The sequence below is a fragment of the Ostrea edulis genome, chromosome 3 (genome assembly GCF_947568905.1).
Source record: "Ostrea edulis chromosome 3, xbOstEdul1.1, whole genome shotgun sequence".
Classification (NCBI taxonomy): Eukaryota; Metazoa; Mollusca; class Bivalvia; order Ostreida; family Ostreidae; genus Ostrea; species Ostrea edulis.
The window spans coordinates 97,207,781-97,225,385 of NC_079166.1; the positions used below are offsets into that span (position 1 = coordinate 97,207,781).

The following is a 17,605-nucleotide window of genomic DNA, read 5'->3' on the forward strand; positions in this document are numbered from 1 at the left end:
AACAATAGCCTTTATTTATCCAGGATAACACAAATTAGCATATAGCTAGTTTCCATTGTGGTCCTGCATTAAATCATATACACAAACATAAAATTAATATCTAAAATTTGTATCTAAACATGAATATCCCAATTCTCCAACATATCCCCCATGTAGTACTCTACTCTAAATTCTTTAACTGAATCAATTTCCTTAAAATATTTACCGTGTCAAAATTAGGGTATTTACGTAGATAATAAATCATATTTTATTTTTCCCAAACACCATTTTATAAAGAAACATTTTTTTGTAAATATATTAACATATTCAACACGATTGACTAATTTTTATTACAACTTTTCACTTTTCAATATAATTTGATTCACGATGGGTGTGACCACCCGATCCCACCTCTGGTGTGTCCAGGTATCCTTGTTTGTCCAACTCTCTATTCTGTATTGCTTGTAGGAGTTATGAGATTGACCATTGTTCGGTATCTTCACCTTTCATTCAAATAACGTAAAAAGTAATTACAGTTGTGAACTGAGAGAGAACAAACGTTCCTTCAATCATCTCTATGCTTAAGGAAGATCAGGGACAATGGATATAAATGATGATTGTTGGGGTTAGTGGAAACACGATGGATTTCATAATTCCAACAGTTCATTTTTTCATGGAGCTAATTAAGAAATTTGGTGTTTTACTGAAATGGAATGCTATTATTGTCGTTTTATTTTAATTAGAGGGAGCTTTTCGTGACCTCCTCTTAGATAAAGCAACGGAATTGCAATATTTAGGTTCACAAAACACGCGAATGTATTGTAAACACTCCATATGACATCACTATGCTACAGTAACCTGTAGTATAAACGAAAGCCACTACAACTTATTCAGATAGAGAACGTGGACATGGCTTTCAGTGTATTTTCAAACTTCCTCTGTAAAAGAACAAAGGACGCGGGGGAGGGGGGGCAAGTATCCCCTTTGACCGGTCGCACTTGCCGTAAGCCCTATTTCTTAATCAGGTAAACGGAGTTATCCGTAGTCAAAATCACTGTGCCAAGAACGGCCTAACAATACGATGGTATCATGACATTACCGGACAACCCTCGTGCGGTATTCATGTCTTTGGAAAAATAGTAAATTAGAGCAACGTTCTATTTCACTGGATACGGATGTTTACTTAAATGCTGTGATAAAATTTAAAAATTCATTTCATAATTAAGGATTATCTCCCTCATGCATAACTCTGATCCTCAGACGAATTTGACTCCAGTCTATGGCACTCTTTCTCTTAGTTCTTACAAGTTTATTGCTATTTCGTATTTCCTATATTTTAGCTTGAGCATCACTAAAGAGACATTATTTGTCGAAGTACGTATCTGGTGCATCAAAATTGGTACCGTATAAATCTTACATACTATTATGTAACACAAGGATTGAATATTAAGGTATTCTCTCAGATTTTCAGAGGCTACATATTTGTCGAAATGCACATCTGGTGCATCAAAATTGGTACCGTATAAGTTTTAAATGTTGACTATTTTTGTGGTTTATTTTTTTTACATTTACTGAAGCGATACATTAATATTCTTTCAACAGCACAAATTTAATCCAACGGATTATAATTATAAATTATAAGATAACAACTCATTTACACATTGATAGTGATATGCAGGTCTCCTTTTTTTGGCAATAGTTGATAAAGTGTCATGACCGAGTTTCACTTCTGCATGGATGAAAAAAATTGTTATTGCAAAATGTTATACTATATGGACACAAATGCAATGGGGGTTATATTTCAACCACAGGATATACCAAGAAAGTCGACATGAATGATGCGAAAAGAAACCTTAATTGTGATTTTGTAGCACACAATATCACGGATGGGGATATCAAACATAAACAACATCCTACACATCATTCTATAATATACTGATTACTGTTGATTAGCATTCTATAATATACTGATTACTGTTGATTAGCATTCTATAATATACTGATTACTGTTGATTAGCATTCTATAATATACTGATTACTGTTGATTAGCAGAATGGTAGTGTACATTTATTTATCAATAACTTGCAATGAGCTTGCAAAATAAATCGCACATTTAAGTTGAATTCAAATTAAGTTTCCACAAACAATGTCATTTTCGAATATTAAACCTAATATAAATAATCTGCAATGTAATAATGAAGATATCAAAATTATTGACAAAATATATAAGTACCATTTGATAAAGTTTTTGAAGTGATAGAATAAGAGATGGAGAACAAAAATGAATTTTGGTCGTTCACATGGTAATTCAAAATGAACTTTCACATTCGAAACTTGAAGGTTCTTGATCAAATAAATTCAAAAAATATTCACAATGTGTGGATATTATTAAATTGTCAAGCAAGTATATTTAATTATATATCGATACTTACAGCTAACGTAAATTCCTCAAGTTTTCAAAAATTCCACCCGGTAGAGTTGTTATTTGATTTCCTCCCACAGATCTGAATAATAAAGATATCTTAATTAACTTGAATTCATCAACACTGATTCGTAAAAGCCCATAGCAATGTATTAAATGTAAAAACTCTAAAGTACATTATTGATCATAATATCTAACGGAATAAATCATCGAATGATTTTTGGACATGAAAGAAGTTCAAATATTCTATCGTAAAAATCGAACTCGAAGTATACTTTTGTTTTGATGTGTTTAGTATGGGATTTTAATTTTCCTTCTATACTTTTAATGGATACTTACAAATTATCGAGTTATCTTTAGCCCATTGTCTGGCATAATATTCAGCATATTGCATACTGGGGATGAAGATCGATCGCAAATTGAACAACAGAAACTCTCTGAATTCAGGAACTTTTGAATAAATGATTTGAGGTCCTTAGTTTTAACTTTATCCAAATCACCAGTATCATACAGCTGGACTATAGTTGAAAGATCAAGAACATGTAGGTGGATTAATTATAAGATATATATATATATATATATATATATATATATATATATATATATATATATAAAAGCACTAAAGTTCCAACAACACCCGATACCTCAAAATGTCGGATCCACAACATGGATACAAGGTCAAATACAAAAAATAGTGCTTTATATATATATATATATATATATATATATATATATATATATATATAAGGTGGAGATAACGAACAGTGATCAATCTCATAACTCCTACAAGTAATACAAAATATAGATTTTGGCAAACACGGACCCCTGGACACATCCGAGGTTGGATCAGGTGCCTAGGAGGAGTAAACATCTCATGATGGCATCGCAAATTACAAATGTAATTTACTTCTGGCTTCTTGTATATTTTATGAGACTGTTGAAACCCCTGTAACATCAATTTGTTCGTCAGTAGGCTGCTTCGACGTGAATTGTGATATCGTTTATCTGATCAATATATAGAGCTCACAGCGTGTGAGACCGATCGATAAGGGATGGTTACGCCTCCTAGGCAACTGAGCCCACCTCAGTTATATCCAGGTACTGACACAGAAGTTGATTTTACAACAGTCTCGTTCAAAATTAGCACTTCGTAAAAATATGTGGCCGTTATGACGATCTAGTTTGCCAATACAACCTGTCATTGGGTTAAATGCTGTCTGAACTGTTTTATACCGATTGTTAGATCGTTCTGATACACTGATTCTGAATACGGGTTGCTTCTTTTAGCTGATCAAGATATAGTACTCACGGCGTGTATGACCGGTCAAAAGGGAATGCTTATGCAAGGTGAAGATAACGAACAGTGATCAATCTCATATCTCCTATAAGCAATACAAAATAGATAGATGGGCAAACACGGACCCCTGGACACACCAGAGGTGGGATCAGGTGCCCAGGAGGAGTAAGCATCCCCTGTTGACCGGTCACACCCGCCGTGAGTCCCATATCCTGATCAGGTAAACGGAGTTATCCGCAGTCAAAATCAGTGTGCCAAGAACGGCTTAACAATCGGTATGAAACACGTCAGACAGCATTTGACCCAATGCGAGGTTGTATTGTCGAACTAGATCGTTATAACGACCATAGAATTTGCGAAATGCTGACTTCAATCGAGACTGTTGAAATCCCTGTACCATCAACTTGTTTGTCAGTAGCTTACCTCAATTTAAAAACTGACTATCCCCAGAACAAGCTTTTGCATATCGAATCAGTTGAGATATATAAACATCCAGGTCTCCGTGTTTGCTCAGTTCTTATTTTTGTAGGATGAATGACATGGGTTACGATTATTTATCGTAACCTTTTCATAAGAGGAATGCTTCAAACACTTTTCAGAAAAGGTTATTCATGAAAATACTTTAATAGGCATACTATCCAATGTTCTTCAACCACATCAACAGGTATAAACATTTATTGAAAAGCGACAAAGATATGCTATTATAATTGTAATTGAAATATTTATATAGCGTCCTCTCAACATTAGTTCTCCAAATTGCTTTACAAATGTGAGAGAAAAAATGATACAAAATCGATGTGTACATACATATGAGTATAATATTCATAGTGTCAGAATTAAAATACATAATTATCATTATTATCTATGCATGCAGGACCTAATATAATGATGTAAAACTTATACGGTACTAATTTTGATGCACCAGATGCGCATTTCGACAAATAATGTCTCTTCAGTGATGCTCAATCGAAATGTTTGAAATCCGAAATAACAATGAAGTTTCAGAGCTATTATAGCCAAAAACAACGTGCCAAAAAAAGTGGAGTCAAATTCGCCTAAGGATAAGAGCTGTGCATGAGGGAGATAATCCTTAATTTTGAAATGAATTTCTAAATTTTATAACAGCAATTAAATATACATCCGTATTTTCAAGCTAGTAACGAAGTACTTAGCTACTGGGCTGTAGAGACCCTCGGGGACTAACAGTATATATATATATATATATATATATATATATATATATATATATATATATAATATTCAGTTATCATACAGTAACTGCAACTAAGATAGAGATACTTACAGATGTTGTAAATTCACTAAAGTCTCAAAGATTCCATCCGGTATGGTTGTTATTTGATTCCATCTTAGATCTCTGAATAACAAAGATACTAGTATCTTGATTAACCTGAATTCATGAACACAAAATTGTTAAAATACATTACTATGAATTAAATTTGACTATCGGAATCCCAATCATATCTATAACACCTATCATCAAATAAGTCTTCGTATAGGAGTTTGATTGATTGTATATTGTTTAACATTACGCACGAGAATTTGTCAATCATATGAAGACGTCTAAGGGAGATACATTCCATCATGATCGGTTTTGTATTGCTTGTGGGAGTTACGAGTATGAAATTTATCACTGCTCGTTATCTTCGCTTTTCATTTATAATAGCTAGATGTGAGCGTAAACTTAAATATTTTATTTCTTTTATCTTGTTGAACATTTCTTACTCAATTTGGAATTCCTGAAAATTAGGGAAATAGCAAATTTATGGTCCCCCGACACAAAAACAAAAATATATCACAAGACAACAAAGCCGTGCTATAACTTTGTTTTATAATTTTTTTTTTCATTGAACATGAATTTCTTTCAGTTCCCTAAGGACTACTGTTTCATCAAAGAATAGGATATGCTCCGGAAACTTGATACACCCAGTGATGGTGATCTACATATTGTAGAGAACGTAAACCTGGTGAAGTTTCTTCGAACGCAACCGGGCAAAAAAAAGCACCAGAGAAAAATATTAACCAGACACAGTATCGTTGAGAACAATGTTTGATTTCATATAGACAGTGAAGCGTACTAGTACACCACTAGCACTGATCTGTACGAAAAGATTCTTGCACGGAACGGTGAACGATTTGTACGAAACACTGAAAGATCTGCACGGAACGGTGAACAGTTTGCAGAAAACGCTTTCCACGAAATGCTGACCACTTTGTAGACATGGACTGCACGCTTTGTGAACGGCCTGTACGAAATGGTAGGCGTCGCCTTCACGCTTTGATTTTTTTTGGGGTATTATTTGGTTCAAATAGTTTCAATATAATGGCAGTATTCTAGATATTAAAAAAAGTTGAGAAAGAATGATAATGATAATGTTTTAAAATTTTGCAAATAAAAGAAAAGTATTCAAAAACCGTATCGTCACGGTATATTGATTAATGAAATGTTATTGACTCATTACTTTATTAAATTCGTTAAAACTGAATAACGCCTCTTCCGCTATTTTTGTACATTCATTCTGAGTGTTGTTAAAATACATTTGCAATTTGTGTGTTCCAGGCCTCTTCCCTAACACAGATGTTAAATTAACCTATACATTTTATATAGATATGTACGAATATGAAAACGGATAAGATAATTTTAAAAAAGTTCTCGCCATGAAAGATTGAAACATTTTGGGCGAGGAGGGGGTTGTGAACAGTCTGCACGAAGCCTGCACGCTTTTGTTTTTTTCGGCATCATTTGTTTCATCATGGGGTAAGTTTAAACAATGAATAGTTTAATGACTTATGAACACGTTGGAATAATAGGAATTGAATATTTCTCCATTTCGGAAATAAAGGAAAAAGATGCATACATTGTATCGTCATAGAATATTGATTATTCAACGTTATGCATCCGTTGCTCTATTAAATTCATTGAAGAAGTCGCACCTGTTGCGCTGTTTTTGTACACTCAATCTGAGTGCCGTTAAAACACGTGTGCAATTTGTATATTCTAGGTCTCTTCTCCAAAAGAGATGTTGAAAAACCTATATATTTTTACATACATGTATGACAACAGATAAAGTAATTTTAAAAAATCTTGTCGGGTAAGATCGAAACATATTCTCGGGCGGGAGGGGGTTATTTGCATCTAGACTTCAAATTAGCCATTCGATTAGAACCTGTTACCTTCAATAAGATGGGACAATACATAACAAAAAGAAACAATCAAAATATGATTGAAATAGATTGAAAAACAAATCAGACATATACACTGTAAATGAATAGATAAAGCAAATAATTACTAAATCCAGTAATAATCAACAATGAATCTAACATCCAATTTTAATTAGGTTGTTGCATTTGCCTTAGTCTTAAAGCTATAGAAAACTGCATTTACTTTTGAGAGACAAAAGATGTAAACAACTCTTTTGTCATATTTCAATTGCCCCCGACGATTTCCACACTTGTACAAATCTTTATTTCAAATACCCAGATTAGCTTACCTCTACTGTGGTAAAAGTACCCTGGAATTTGCTTAGAATATGCAAGTTATACACAGTTTGGTCTTTGCATTACGCAGACAGTTCCGATAAAGAATTTGGATGAAATAGGTTTTTTTATTCAAAAAGAGAAACTTGATCATACAAATGTAACAAGACAAATAAATTATTCCGATATACCCCCCCCCCCAAAAAAAAAGAAAAAAAGAACGAGGACAGGGATATCCGTGTCTCTGCACTTGTTAGAAATACCCAGGGTGATAAAATGGTATCGGATTTTGCTCTGCTTGGTGGTTTTATAATGAACTGTTTTCTTTCGATTATTTGCATATTTTCACGAACAGCCATGCAATCGGTATGAAACACGCTAGATAGCATTTAACCCAACGATAGGCTGTATTGGCAAACTAAACCGTTATAACGACCATAGAATTTGCAAAATGCTGACGTTTAACGATGAACACTAAATATGAGTTATTAAGAAATACTTACAAAAACTGTAAATTCACCAAAGTTTCAAAAATTAACTCTGGAATGGTTGTCAGTTTATTCCGTCTCAGATTTCTGAATGATAAAGATAGCATGATTAACCTAAATACAAAAACACTGAATTGATAAAATTCGTTGTTACGTATAAAACTTTAAAATCTTGTTTCCAGTTGTATCTTTAATACTTTTACCACATTATCCAAAGTGTGAGATCGACTTTATCTATGAAAAGGTGAAGATAAACTGTGATCATTATCATAACTCCTGCGAGGAATACAAAATAGAGAGTTGGGTAAACATGGACCCCTTGGACATACCAGAGGTGATAACAGGTACCTAGGAGGAGTAAACTTCCCCTGTCGACCAGCCACACCAACCGTGAGCTATATATCTTGATCAGATAAACGGAGCAATCCTATTCAAAATCAATGTGCCACGAACGGCTGAACAGTTGGTATGAAATACCTCAGACAGCATTTCACCCAATTGAATTGGCAAAAAAATCATAATTACGATGAAAGAATTTGCGAAATGCTGACTTTAATCGAATATGTTGATACCCCTGCACCACCGACTTGTTTGTCAGTAGCCTGACTTGATTAAAAAGTTGATCATACACAAAACAACCTCTTGCGTATGGAATCAGTTGAGAGACATAAACACCATATGCAGGTGATAATGGAATATTGCTATATAAATATGGGAAGCTGACGATGGAGAAGCTGAAATCATCCAATTTATCATAAAGCTGAGCTGTTAGTTTGCCGTTAATATATATTTTCATTAAAATATCCAAGTATGAAGCAGAAGTGGACGACTCTGTGGTGTCTTTTAATTTGAGTTCACATAAATATATATCGATCGACACATCAATGGACGTTATTGTTAATAGATAAAACGTCGTCGATATAATTAAATGTTGCATTGAACTCCACAGCAAGATATTTATTCTTCTCACGTAGAACTTTTTGAATAAATTCTGCTTCGTAGGAATACAAAAACTGGTTGGCTAACAAAGGAGCATAATTCGTGCACATGGGAATTCCAGCAGACCTTCAGAAGACCTGATAACCAAAGACTAAGAATATATTGTCAATGAGGAACTCCAGCATATTTTCATTTGAACGTCAGAGTATTTGTGTGTTGTATCATAGCAATTTTGGGGATGACTAATCATTATATATGAATATTTCCACTTCCACTTTTTTACTGAATAAGCAACTACCTATGGTGTGTTAAATAAAATCTAGTTTTTAATATATTATGAGGAATGTTCGTTTAAGGTAGTCAAAACGCATCCTTGTTAATGTTTTTGATTTGAGAAAATGTTTGCCATTTCAAGTTTACTAACAGTTCTTCAGAATGTTTTAGAGTTTGCATTTGATTTACACCAATTCTTGCATATCTAGTCGCACAGTACGTTTGAAGTTTCTTCTTCACATATGTTAATATTTTCGTGAGGAGCAAAGATAGCGGCTTGATAGAGCACTTACAGGTTCTAGCAATGTATCTTTCTTCGTAAGGCTAGTTATGATGTTTAGGAATCCAGTATAGGTACGGTAACTCATATTCATCCAACACATTGACTGGGATATCAAATGTGTCTAAAACTGAATCATTGTTTTGGAAGAATTTTATCTTTTGAAAGGGTAGTTGGAGTATAAGTGATTACCAAAAGTGGAGTTGATGCAATTTTGATAAACAACTCTCTATTTTGTATTTCTTCTAGGAGTTGTGAGATCGGTTTCTCTTCATTAGCTTCACTTTTCACATAGTGATAGTACGCAATGAATTATAAATATCAGAGTATGAGCTTGTATGACGAAACCCTCAGCGAAGTTGAACTCAAACTTTCCTTTTACAAAACATTTTGTCAGCTATAGTATCAATGATGTGAAGCACAATAATCAAGCAATCATATTTTTTTTTTTTTTAGAAAAGAGACGATTTCATTTACGGAGTCTCTTGAGGTAATTATATAGTGATAGAGAGATGGGGTGAGATAAAGATAGAGTTAATATAGAGTTTGTGTCTCTTATATTGTGCTTTGCTACAGACCATATATTTTCACACCAAACAGTTCTTGATCACATATTTCCTGAAATTGTTATCGGTACTCCCTCTAGGCACTTGATCCTATATCTGGTTTGCCCAACTCTCAATTTTGTATTCCCTATACAAGTATTGAGATTGATCACTGATCGTTTTCTTCTCCTTTCATATTGATATCATTATGTTACCGTACAGTAAATATGAGTCGTTTAGATATACATACAGATGCTGTAAATTCGCCAAATTGTCAAGGATTCCATTCCGTAGTGTTGTTATTTGATTATATTCCAGATTCCTGAATAATAAAGACATCTTGATTAATCTGAATTCATGAACACTGAAATGTGTATATTCATTGTAACGTATAGAATATTGGTCTCACGAATATCTTGAATACTTATCATCTAATATTTCGGGATGTGGGAGGTAAATTCCCTCACGATAGATAGCCATTATACAATTGTACACGGAATAAGTCATGACATGATTAGAATTTGATAGATAGAGCGGAGGTACATATACAAGTATAATAAACATATCCATATCTATATATATATATATTCAAAAAATTCTTTTTTCTTGGTATCGGGGTAGAATAAAGTCAAACAATAAAATACAATACTCAAACTTGTATCGATAGAGCTTTCGCCCCGCGGGCTCGTCAGTAAATTTTTTGAATTAAAAAAAATCTCCTGACGAACCCGCAGGGTGAAACGCTATAGATAAAAGTTTGAGTATTGGATTTTATTTTTTGACTTCATATATATATATATATATATATATATATATATATATATGAAGTCAAAAAATAAAATCCAATATATATATATATATATATATATATATATATAATATCATATATTATTTTGCCTGATGATAATTTCGTGTAAGAATTTTCCATCTTATCAACTTATAAGAGAAAATGAACAATTACGGCAAGCAACGTTCGTTAACTAAAAGATAACTCTTTACTTCTAACATTTCATATTTAGGCATGCCATTCCACTTGTACAGTTTAACACATATGTATTATCACAGGAAATCAGCCATTGAACAGATACGTTTCTGTTGTAAACATTGCACACTATCACATGAGGATGAACATTCTGTTCTTATCCGAGAACGACCTTTTAAATCTTTGACCTGGTTCTCTGTTTCGGATCTGTACTTATCCGAGAACGGCCTTTTAAATCTTTGACCTGGTTCTCTATTTCGGATCTGTACTTATCCGAGAACGACCTTTTAAATCTTTGACCTGGTTCTCTGTTTCGGATCTGTTCTTATCCGAGAACGACCTTTTAAATATTTGACCTGGTTCTTTGTTTCGGATCTGTACTTATCCGAGAACGACCTTTTAAATCTTTGACCTGGTTCTCTGTTTCGGATCTGGTGTGCTCTTCGGATGCCCAAAATAGACATTAAGCTGTGAATCCTCAGTTAATTTACACTTTTCATTTTTGTCATTCTTTAAACCCTTGCTTGAATTTTCGGGATTTTGCGTTTTGATATATATACTTAATTGAACAATTTTTTGTCTCCATGATTTATTGTCAGGTTGATAGGCAATGGCCATTTTCTGCTATCTTTATTCGTATGTATTTTTATTTTTTTATTTTGTTATCTATGTTTTCGATTTCTTTCGAAAATTGATTATTCTTAACTCTTATTTGATTACATTTAATAGTAATATTAACATTTTTTCTCTCTTTGTTATATGAAAAATGATTGTGTACTTTTTACTTCAAAGCGTCTCCAATTGTATGTGTATATTGATTGCCCTATAGAAAACAATCATAGTATTATAGTCTGTTGTTCAATTCCATCACAATGCTGAATAACATTCTGATGAAATATAAACGTCTCGTTTAGATTCAGAGATTTGCAGAGTGTTTATTCTTGATAATGATCTTATTTGCGAATAGAAGCTGTCCTTAAGTCGAATGTATAAGTGTGACCTTTTCATACTGATCATGACGACGGATTAGTAAGTGTGACCTTTTCATACTGATTTTGGCGACTGATTAGGGTTAATGGAGGATATGACGCTTACTATTCTCGACAACACCAAGTCCCAGATGTGGTGTTTAGAAATGTTAGTGTTTACATTTTGCATTCTTCATACCATTGATGACTTTAATCACTTTTCTTTAATTTTACTTCTTTTATTGAAGAGTTTCTTATTTCCGTTTTCATCTTTTTATATCATAATATCTGTTTTATACATAGTTATCCTACACTTCGATTTTCATTTTTCATGATCAAATGCCTCAGCCCTTCATTCAATAAGTTTTATTTTCCGATTTCAAAATGTATCAATTCATTTTGATACGTTATCAATATCGCTACATAAGATAAAAACATTTTGGTGCGCCCCACAATTTGTACACAATGTTTTCCCCTAAAATAGCCCTTAGGGCCTACAAGTTTCCTGTTATTTCGGATTTCAACAATTTCGGTTGAGCATCACTGAAGAGACATTATTTGTCGAAATGCACATCTGGTGCATCAAAATTGGTACCGTGTAAGTTGGATCACATTCAACAAGGTGTCAAATGCTTTCATTTTAGTTTGTATAAACACCTATCATGCCTTAGATAATATTGTTGAAATATAATTGATCAGATCTTGGTTACATGACGCCTTGAAAAAAACGTATAATGCGAGAAAAATCCGTGTTGAGCGAGTAATTTATTGTCGGGTATGACTTGCAGCTGGCGAAGCTATAAATTGTATGATATAGATCCCCGTATATACAGTTAAAGGTCTTAGACGTGATAAATTCGCTACGCAATTAGTCAGTGACCTGATACGTAAATAAAAAACATGGTGTGAAAAGAAAACTCATATCGGGCGAGACAGTGCGCGTTTTTTTACACCATGTATTTTTCCGTGTCTGGTCACTAACTAACTGTGTAAGTAATAATACACTTAGCTTAATTTTACAATATATTAACTTTTTATATACTTCATGGTCAGTAACCATTCACGTTTCGATGCTTACGTAATGCTAAAATGTATTTAAACTAGTTTATAATAATAATCCACATACAAGTTACATCTTTAATCCAAGTTTGAAAACAGATCGACCAACCTTTACCTTAAGCACAAAATACATACATTATACCCTTTACTATTTTTGCAATATAGGAGAAAGCATTCCTCATATTTTTTTCTCCATATTTTGTTGCTGTCCCTAACTTTTCTAAATCTTCTGGGGCGTACCCCGTGAGTATAGGATATGTGATGTTTTATTTATGTAGTGTACTCAGTGAGTATGGGATATGTGATGTTTTATTTTTGTAGTGTACTCAGTGAGTATGGGATATGTGATGTTTTATTTATATAGTGTACTCAGTGAGTATGGGATATAGGATGTTTTATTTATATAGTGTACTCAGTAAGTATAGGATATGTGATGTTTTATTTATGTAGTGTACTCAGTGAGTATAGGATATGTGATGTTTTATTTATGTAGTGTACTCAGTGAGTATAGGATATCTGATGTTTTATTTATATAGTGTATTCAGTGAGTATAGGATATGTGATGTTTTATTTATATAGTGTACTCAGTGAGTATAGGATATGGGATGTTTTATTTATGTAGTGTATTCAGTGAGTATAGGATATGTGATGTTTTATTTATATAGTGTACTCAGTGAGTATGGGATATGTGATGTTTTATTTATATAGTGTACTCAGTGAGTATAGGATATCTGATGTTTTATTTATATAGTGTATTCAGTGAGTATAGGATATGTGATGTTTTATTTATGTAGTGTATTCAGTAAGTATAGGATATGTGATGTTTTATTTATATAGTGTATTCAGTGAGTATAGGATATGTGATGTTTTATTTATATAGTGTATTCAGTGAGTATAGGATATGTGATGTTTTATTTTTGTAGTGTACTCAGTGAGTATGGGATATGTGATGTTTTATTTATATAGTGTACTCAGTGAGTATAGGATATCTGATGTTTTATTTATATAGTGTATTCAGTGAGTATAGGATATGTGATGTTTTATTTATGTAGTGTATTCAGTAAGTATAGGATATGTGATGTTTTATTTATATAGTGTATTCAGTGAGTATAGAATATGTGATGTTTTATTTATATAGTGTATTCAGTGAGTATAGGATATCTGATGTTTTATTTTTGTAGTGTACTCAGTGAGTATGGGATATGTGATGTTTTATTTATATAGTGTACTCAGTGAGTATAGGATATGTGATGTTTTATTTATATAGTGTATTCAGTGAGTATAGGATATGTGATGTTTTATTTATGTAGTGTATTCAGTAAGTATAGGATATGTGATGTTTTATTTATATAGTGTATTCAGTAAGTATAGGATATGTGATGTTTTATTTATGTAGTGTACTCAGTGAGTATGGGATATGTGATGTTTTATTTATGTAGTGTACTCAGTGAGTATAGGATATGTGATGTTTTATTTATATAGTGTACTCAGTGAGTATAGGATATGTGATGTTTTATTTATATAGTGTACTCAGTGAGTATGGGATATGTGATGTTTTATTTATATAGTGTACTCAGTGAGTATAGGATATCTGATGTTTTATTTATATAGTGTATTCAGTGAGTATAGGATATGTGATGTTTTATTTATGTAGTGTATTCAGTAAGTATAGGATATGTGATGTTTTATTTATATAGTGTATTCAGTGAGTATAGGATATGTGATGTTTTATTTATATAGTGTATTCAGTGAGTATAGGATATGTGATGTTTTATTTATATAGTGTATTCAGTGAGTATAGGATATGTGATGTTTTATTTTTGTAGTGTACTCAGTGAGTATGGGATATGTGATGTTTTATTTATATAGTGTACTCAGTGAGTATAGGATATGTGATGTTTTATTTATATAGTGTATTCAGTGAGTATAGGATATGTGATGTTTTATTTATGTAGTGTACTCAGTGAGTATAGGATATGTGATGTTTTATTTATATAGTGTACTCAGTGAGTATGGGATATGTGATGTTTTATTTTTGTAGTGTACTCAGTGAGTATGAGATATGTGATGTTTTATTTATATAGTGTACTCAGTGAGTATGGGATATAGGATGTTTTATTTATATAGTGTACTCAGTGAGTATAGGATATGTGATGTTTTATTTATATAGTGTACTCAGTGAGTATAGGATATGTGATATTTTATTTATGTAGTGTACTCAGTAAGTATAGGATATGTGATGTTTTATTTATATAGTGTACTCAGTGAGTATAGGATATGTGATGTTTTATTTATGTAGTGTACTCAGTGAGTATATGGGATGTTTTATTTATATAGTGTACTCAGTGAGTATAGGATATGTGATGTTTTATTTTTGTAGTGTACTCAGTGAGTATGGGATATGTGATGTTTTATTTATGTAGTGTATTCAGTAAGTATATGATATGTGATGTTTTATTTTTGTAGTGTACTCAGTGAGTATGGGATATGTGATGTTTTATTTATATAGTGTACTCAGTGAGTATGGGATATAGGATGTTTTATTTATATAGTGTACTCAGTAAGTATAGGATATGTGATGTTTTATTTATATAGTGTACTCAGTGAGTATGGGATATGTGATGTTTTATTTATATAGTGTACTCAGTGAGTATAGGATATGTGATGTTTTATTTATGTAGTGTACTCAGTAAGTATAGGATATGTGATGTTTTATTTATATAGTGTACTCAGTGAGTATAGGATATGTGATGTTTTATTTATATAGTGTACTCAGTGAGTATAGGATATGTGATGTTTTATTTATGTAGTGTACTCAGTAAGTATAGGATATGCAGTGTTTTCTTTCTGTAGTGTACTCCGTGAGTATAGGATATGGGATATTTTATTTCTGGGGTGTGCCCCGTGAGTATAGAATATGGGATGTTTTATTTCTTTTTACCTTTAGGAGTTTTAGAGTCTGAGAACTTTCGATTAGAGTTGACTGAAATATCCTAATATGGCAAAAATAAAAATAACTCAAATAATACTTATCATATCGTTGCTTAATAGTGAATCATTTTAATTGTTTTGTAAATATATTTGTTTCTGAAAATTTTGTTTTTCTTTGCTAATGTGTTGCATCAATGCAAGACATCTTCCTAAATGTCATTACTTAGTACTCTGCATCTAACAGTTGTGGAGTTATTCTAGCCTTTCTGAGCCCCGGTAGCGGTGCTTTTCACATTAGGGGAATTTAAATGCAATTAATAGCATCTACGAATTCAATTAAATTATCCAATTGCTGAAAATATCAATCTGATATCATACATAGTTTCTGAGAACACTTAAGGACAAACTGACCCTTTAAAATTGAAAAAAGTCAATATCTTGCCTAATAAGAGACGTAATAAAAATCGGAAACACATGTCTCGAATTCAGGTGAATATCCATCATCCCTTAGAATTTCTCCAAAATCGATCGTCGAGAAATCGCTTCCAGAAAAAATATGAGGAAAAATAAGTCCAGGTGTAAGTGTTCCTATGGTTTCCACTACTTTTCATTTCATTTTGTATACTTTCTATAATTTATGAGATTTATTATTATTAACAATCGTCACATTCCGATACACCTTTCTTCAGTTTCTTCACATTAGATGTGAACGTGCAATCTTTAAATTTTAATCTAGATGGACATTGAAACACATTGCTTCAGCGGAAATAGCGTAATTAATGTTGAACGACACGGGTTTATAAGATGATTACCTCCGTTCTCGTTTCTTTGTATTTGGTTTATCATACACCGGGTATACTGTGATAGGTTTAGAATAACTTACAGTTTACAAGTGTCCGTGGGGATGTTAGTCGGTACTCCGCTCAGACTTCCCAAAGAACAATCCACATAAGTCCCGTTACAGATAGGTGATCTGCTACACCTACACTTGTCAGGACAAGCCACCGTCCCCTGGCTGTAAAGCACGGAGAGCATGACAGACAACCAAACCACCAGTAACATCATCATTATGTGAAGGAGAGTGCTGCTACTCTACACTAAATACAAATATCTCTCTTTGTAAGCAAGAACTCAATTATCCTTCTAACGACTTGACCCTTGCACTTGATCTCATGTTCGCAAATTCTATGGTCGTTGTAATGATTTAGTTTGCCAATACAACCTACTAATGGGTCAAATGCTGTCTGACGTGTTTCATACCGATTGTTAAGCCGTTCTTGGCACACTGATTTTGAGTACGGATAACTCCGTTTACCTGACCAAGATATACGACTCACGGCGGGTGTGACCGGTCGACAGGGGATGCTTACTCCTCCTAGGCACCTGATCCCACATCTGGTATATCCAGGGGTCCGTGTTTTCTCAACTCTATTTTTTGTATTGCTTATAGGAGTTATGAGTTTGGTCAATGTTCGTTATATTCACCTTTTATTATATCCAGAATTAATTGGTAGATATAAGAAGACAAAAAATGATTTTAATTATACTGAAGAAACTTCAGATATGTTACGATATATCAGAAAATATTTTCAAAATAAAAAAAAAACTTAAATGAGGTTACAGCGGATGGTGAAGTTTTGTTATTTTCGTTCGTAAGCAAGTTTTGATGTAATATATCACGGCGTTTAATGGATATCGATTAAATGAGGCAGGTTGTTCTCTTTCGGGAAGTTAATAAATGACGCGGGAGATCACGGAGAAACAATTGGCCATAAAAAATTGTCGCACCCCGGAAATTTCAAATAGAAACTTTTAATATGCTGAAGGAAGAGACTAATAAGTCAAACATGAGTGTTTTTGTGTATCAATGGTATAGTCGATTTCCTTGTCGATTTCCTTGTGGTAGAGGAAACGAATCATTTGTGAAGATCTTGTCAAAAAATAAGT

General features: G+C 32.8%; 1 protein-coding gene across 3 annotated transcripts in view; it reads right to left on the reverse strand.

Annotated features, from left to right (window-relative positions):
- The window catches only part of LOC125676074 (leucine-rich repeat-containing protein 15-like), a 46,376-nt gene extending 29,657 nt beyond the window's left edge, over nucleotides 1–16,719 (reverse strand). For all 3 annotated transcript variants that reach the window (XM_056159663.1, XM_056159661.1, XM_056159660.1), the window contains exons 1-4: nucleotides 16,542–16,719; nucleotides 9,969–10,040; nucleotides 7,697–7,768; nucleotides 5,002–5,073 (exon numbers count right to left, since the gene is read on the reverse strand). In XM_056159663.1, the coding sequence (XP_056015638.1) occupies nucleotides 5,002–5,073; nucleotides 7,697–7,768; nucleotides 9,969–10,040; nucleotides 16,542–16,693 (368 nt within the window). In that variant the 5' untranslated portion in view covers nucleotides 16,694–16,719. The remainder of the gene's footprint in view (nucleotides 1–5,001; nucleotides 5,074–7,696; nucleotides 7,769–9,968; nucleotides 10,041–16,541) is intronic.
- Between the last annotated feature and the right edge of the window lie 886 nt (nucleotides 16,720–17,605).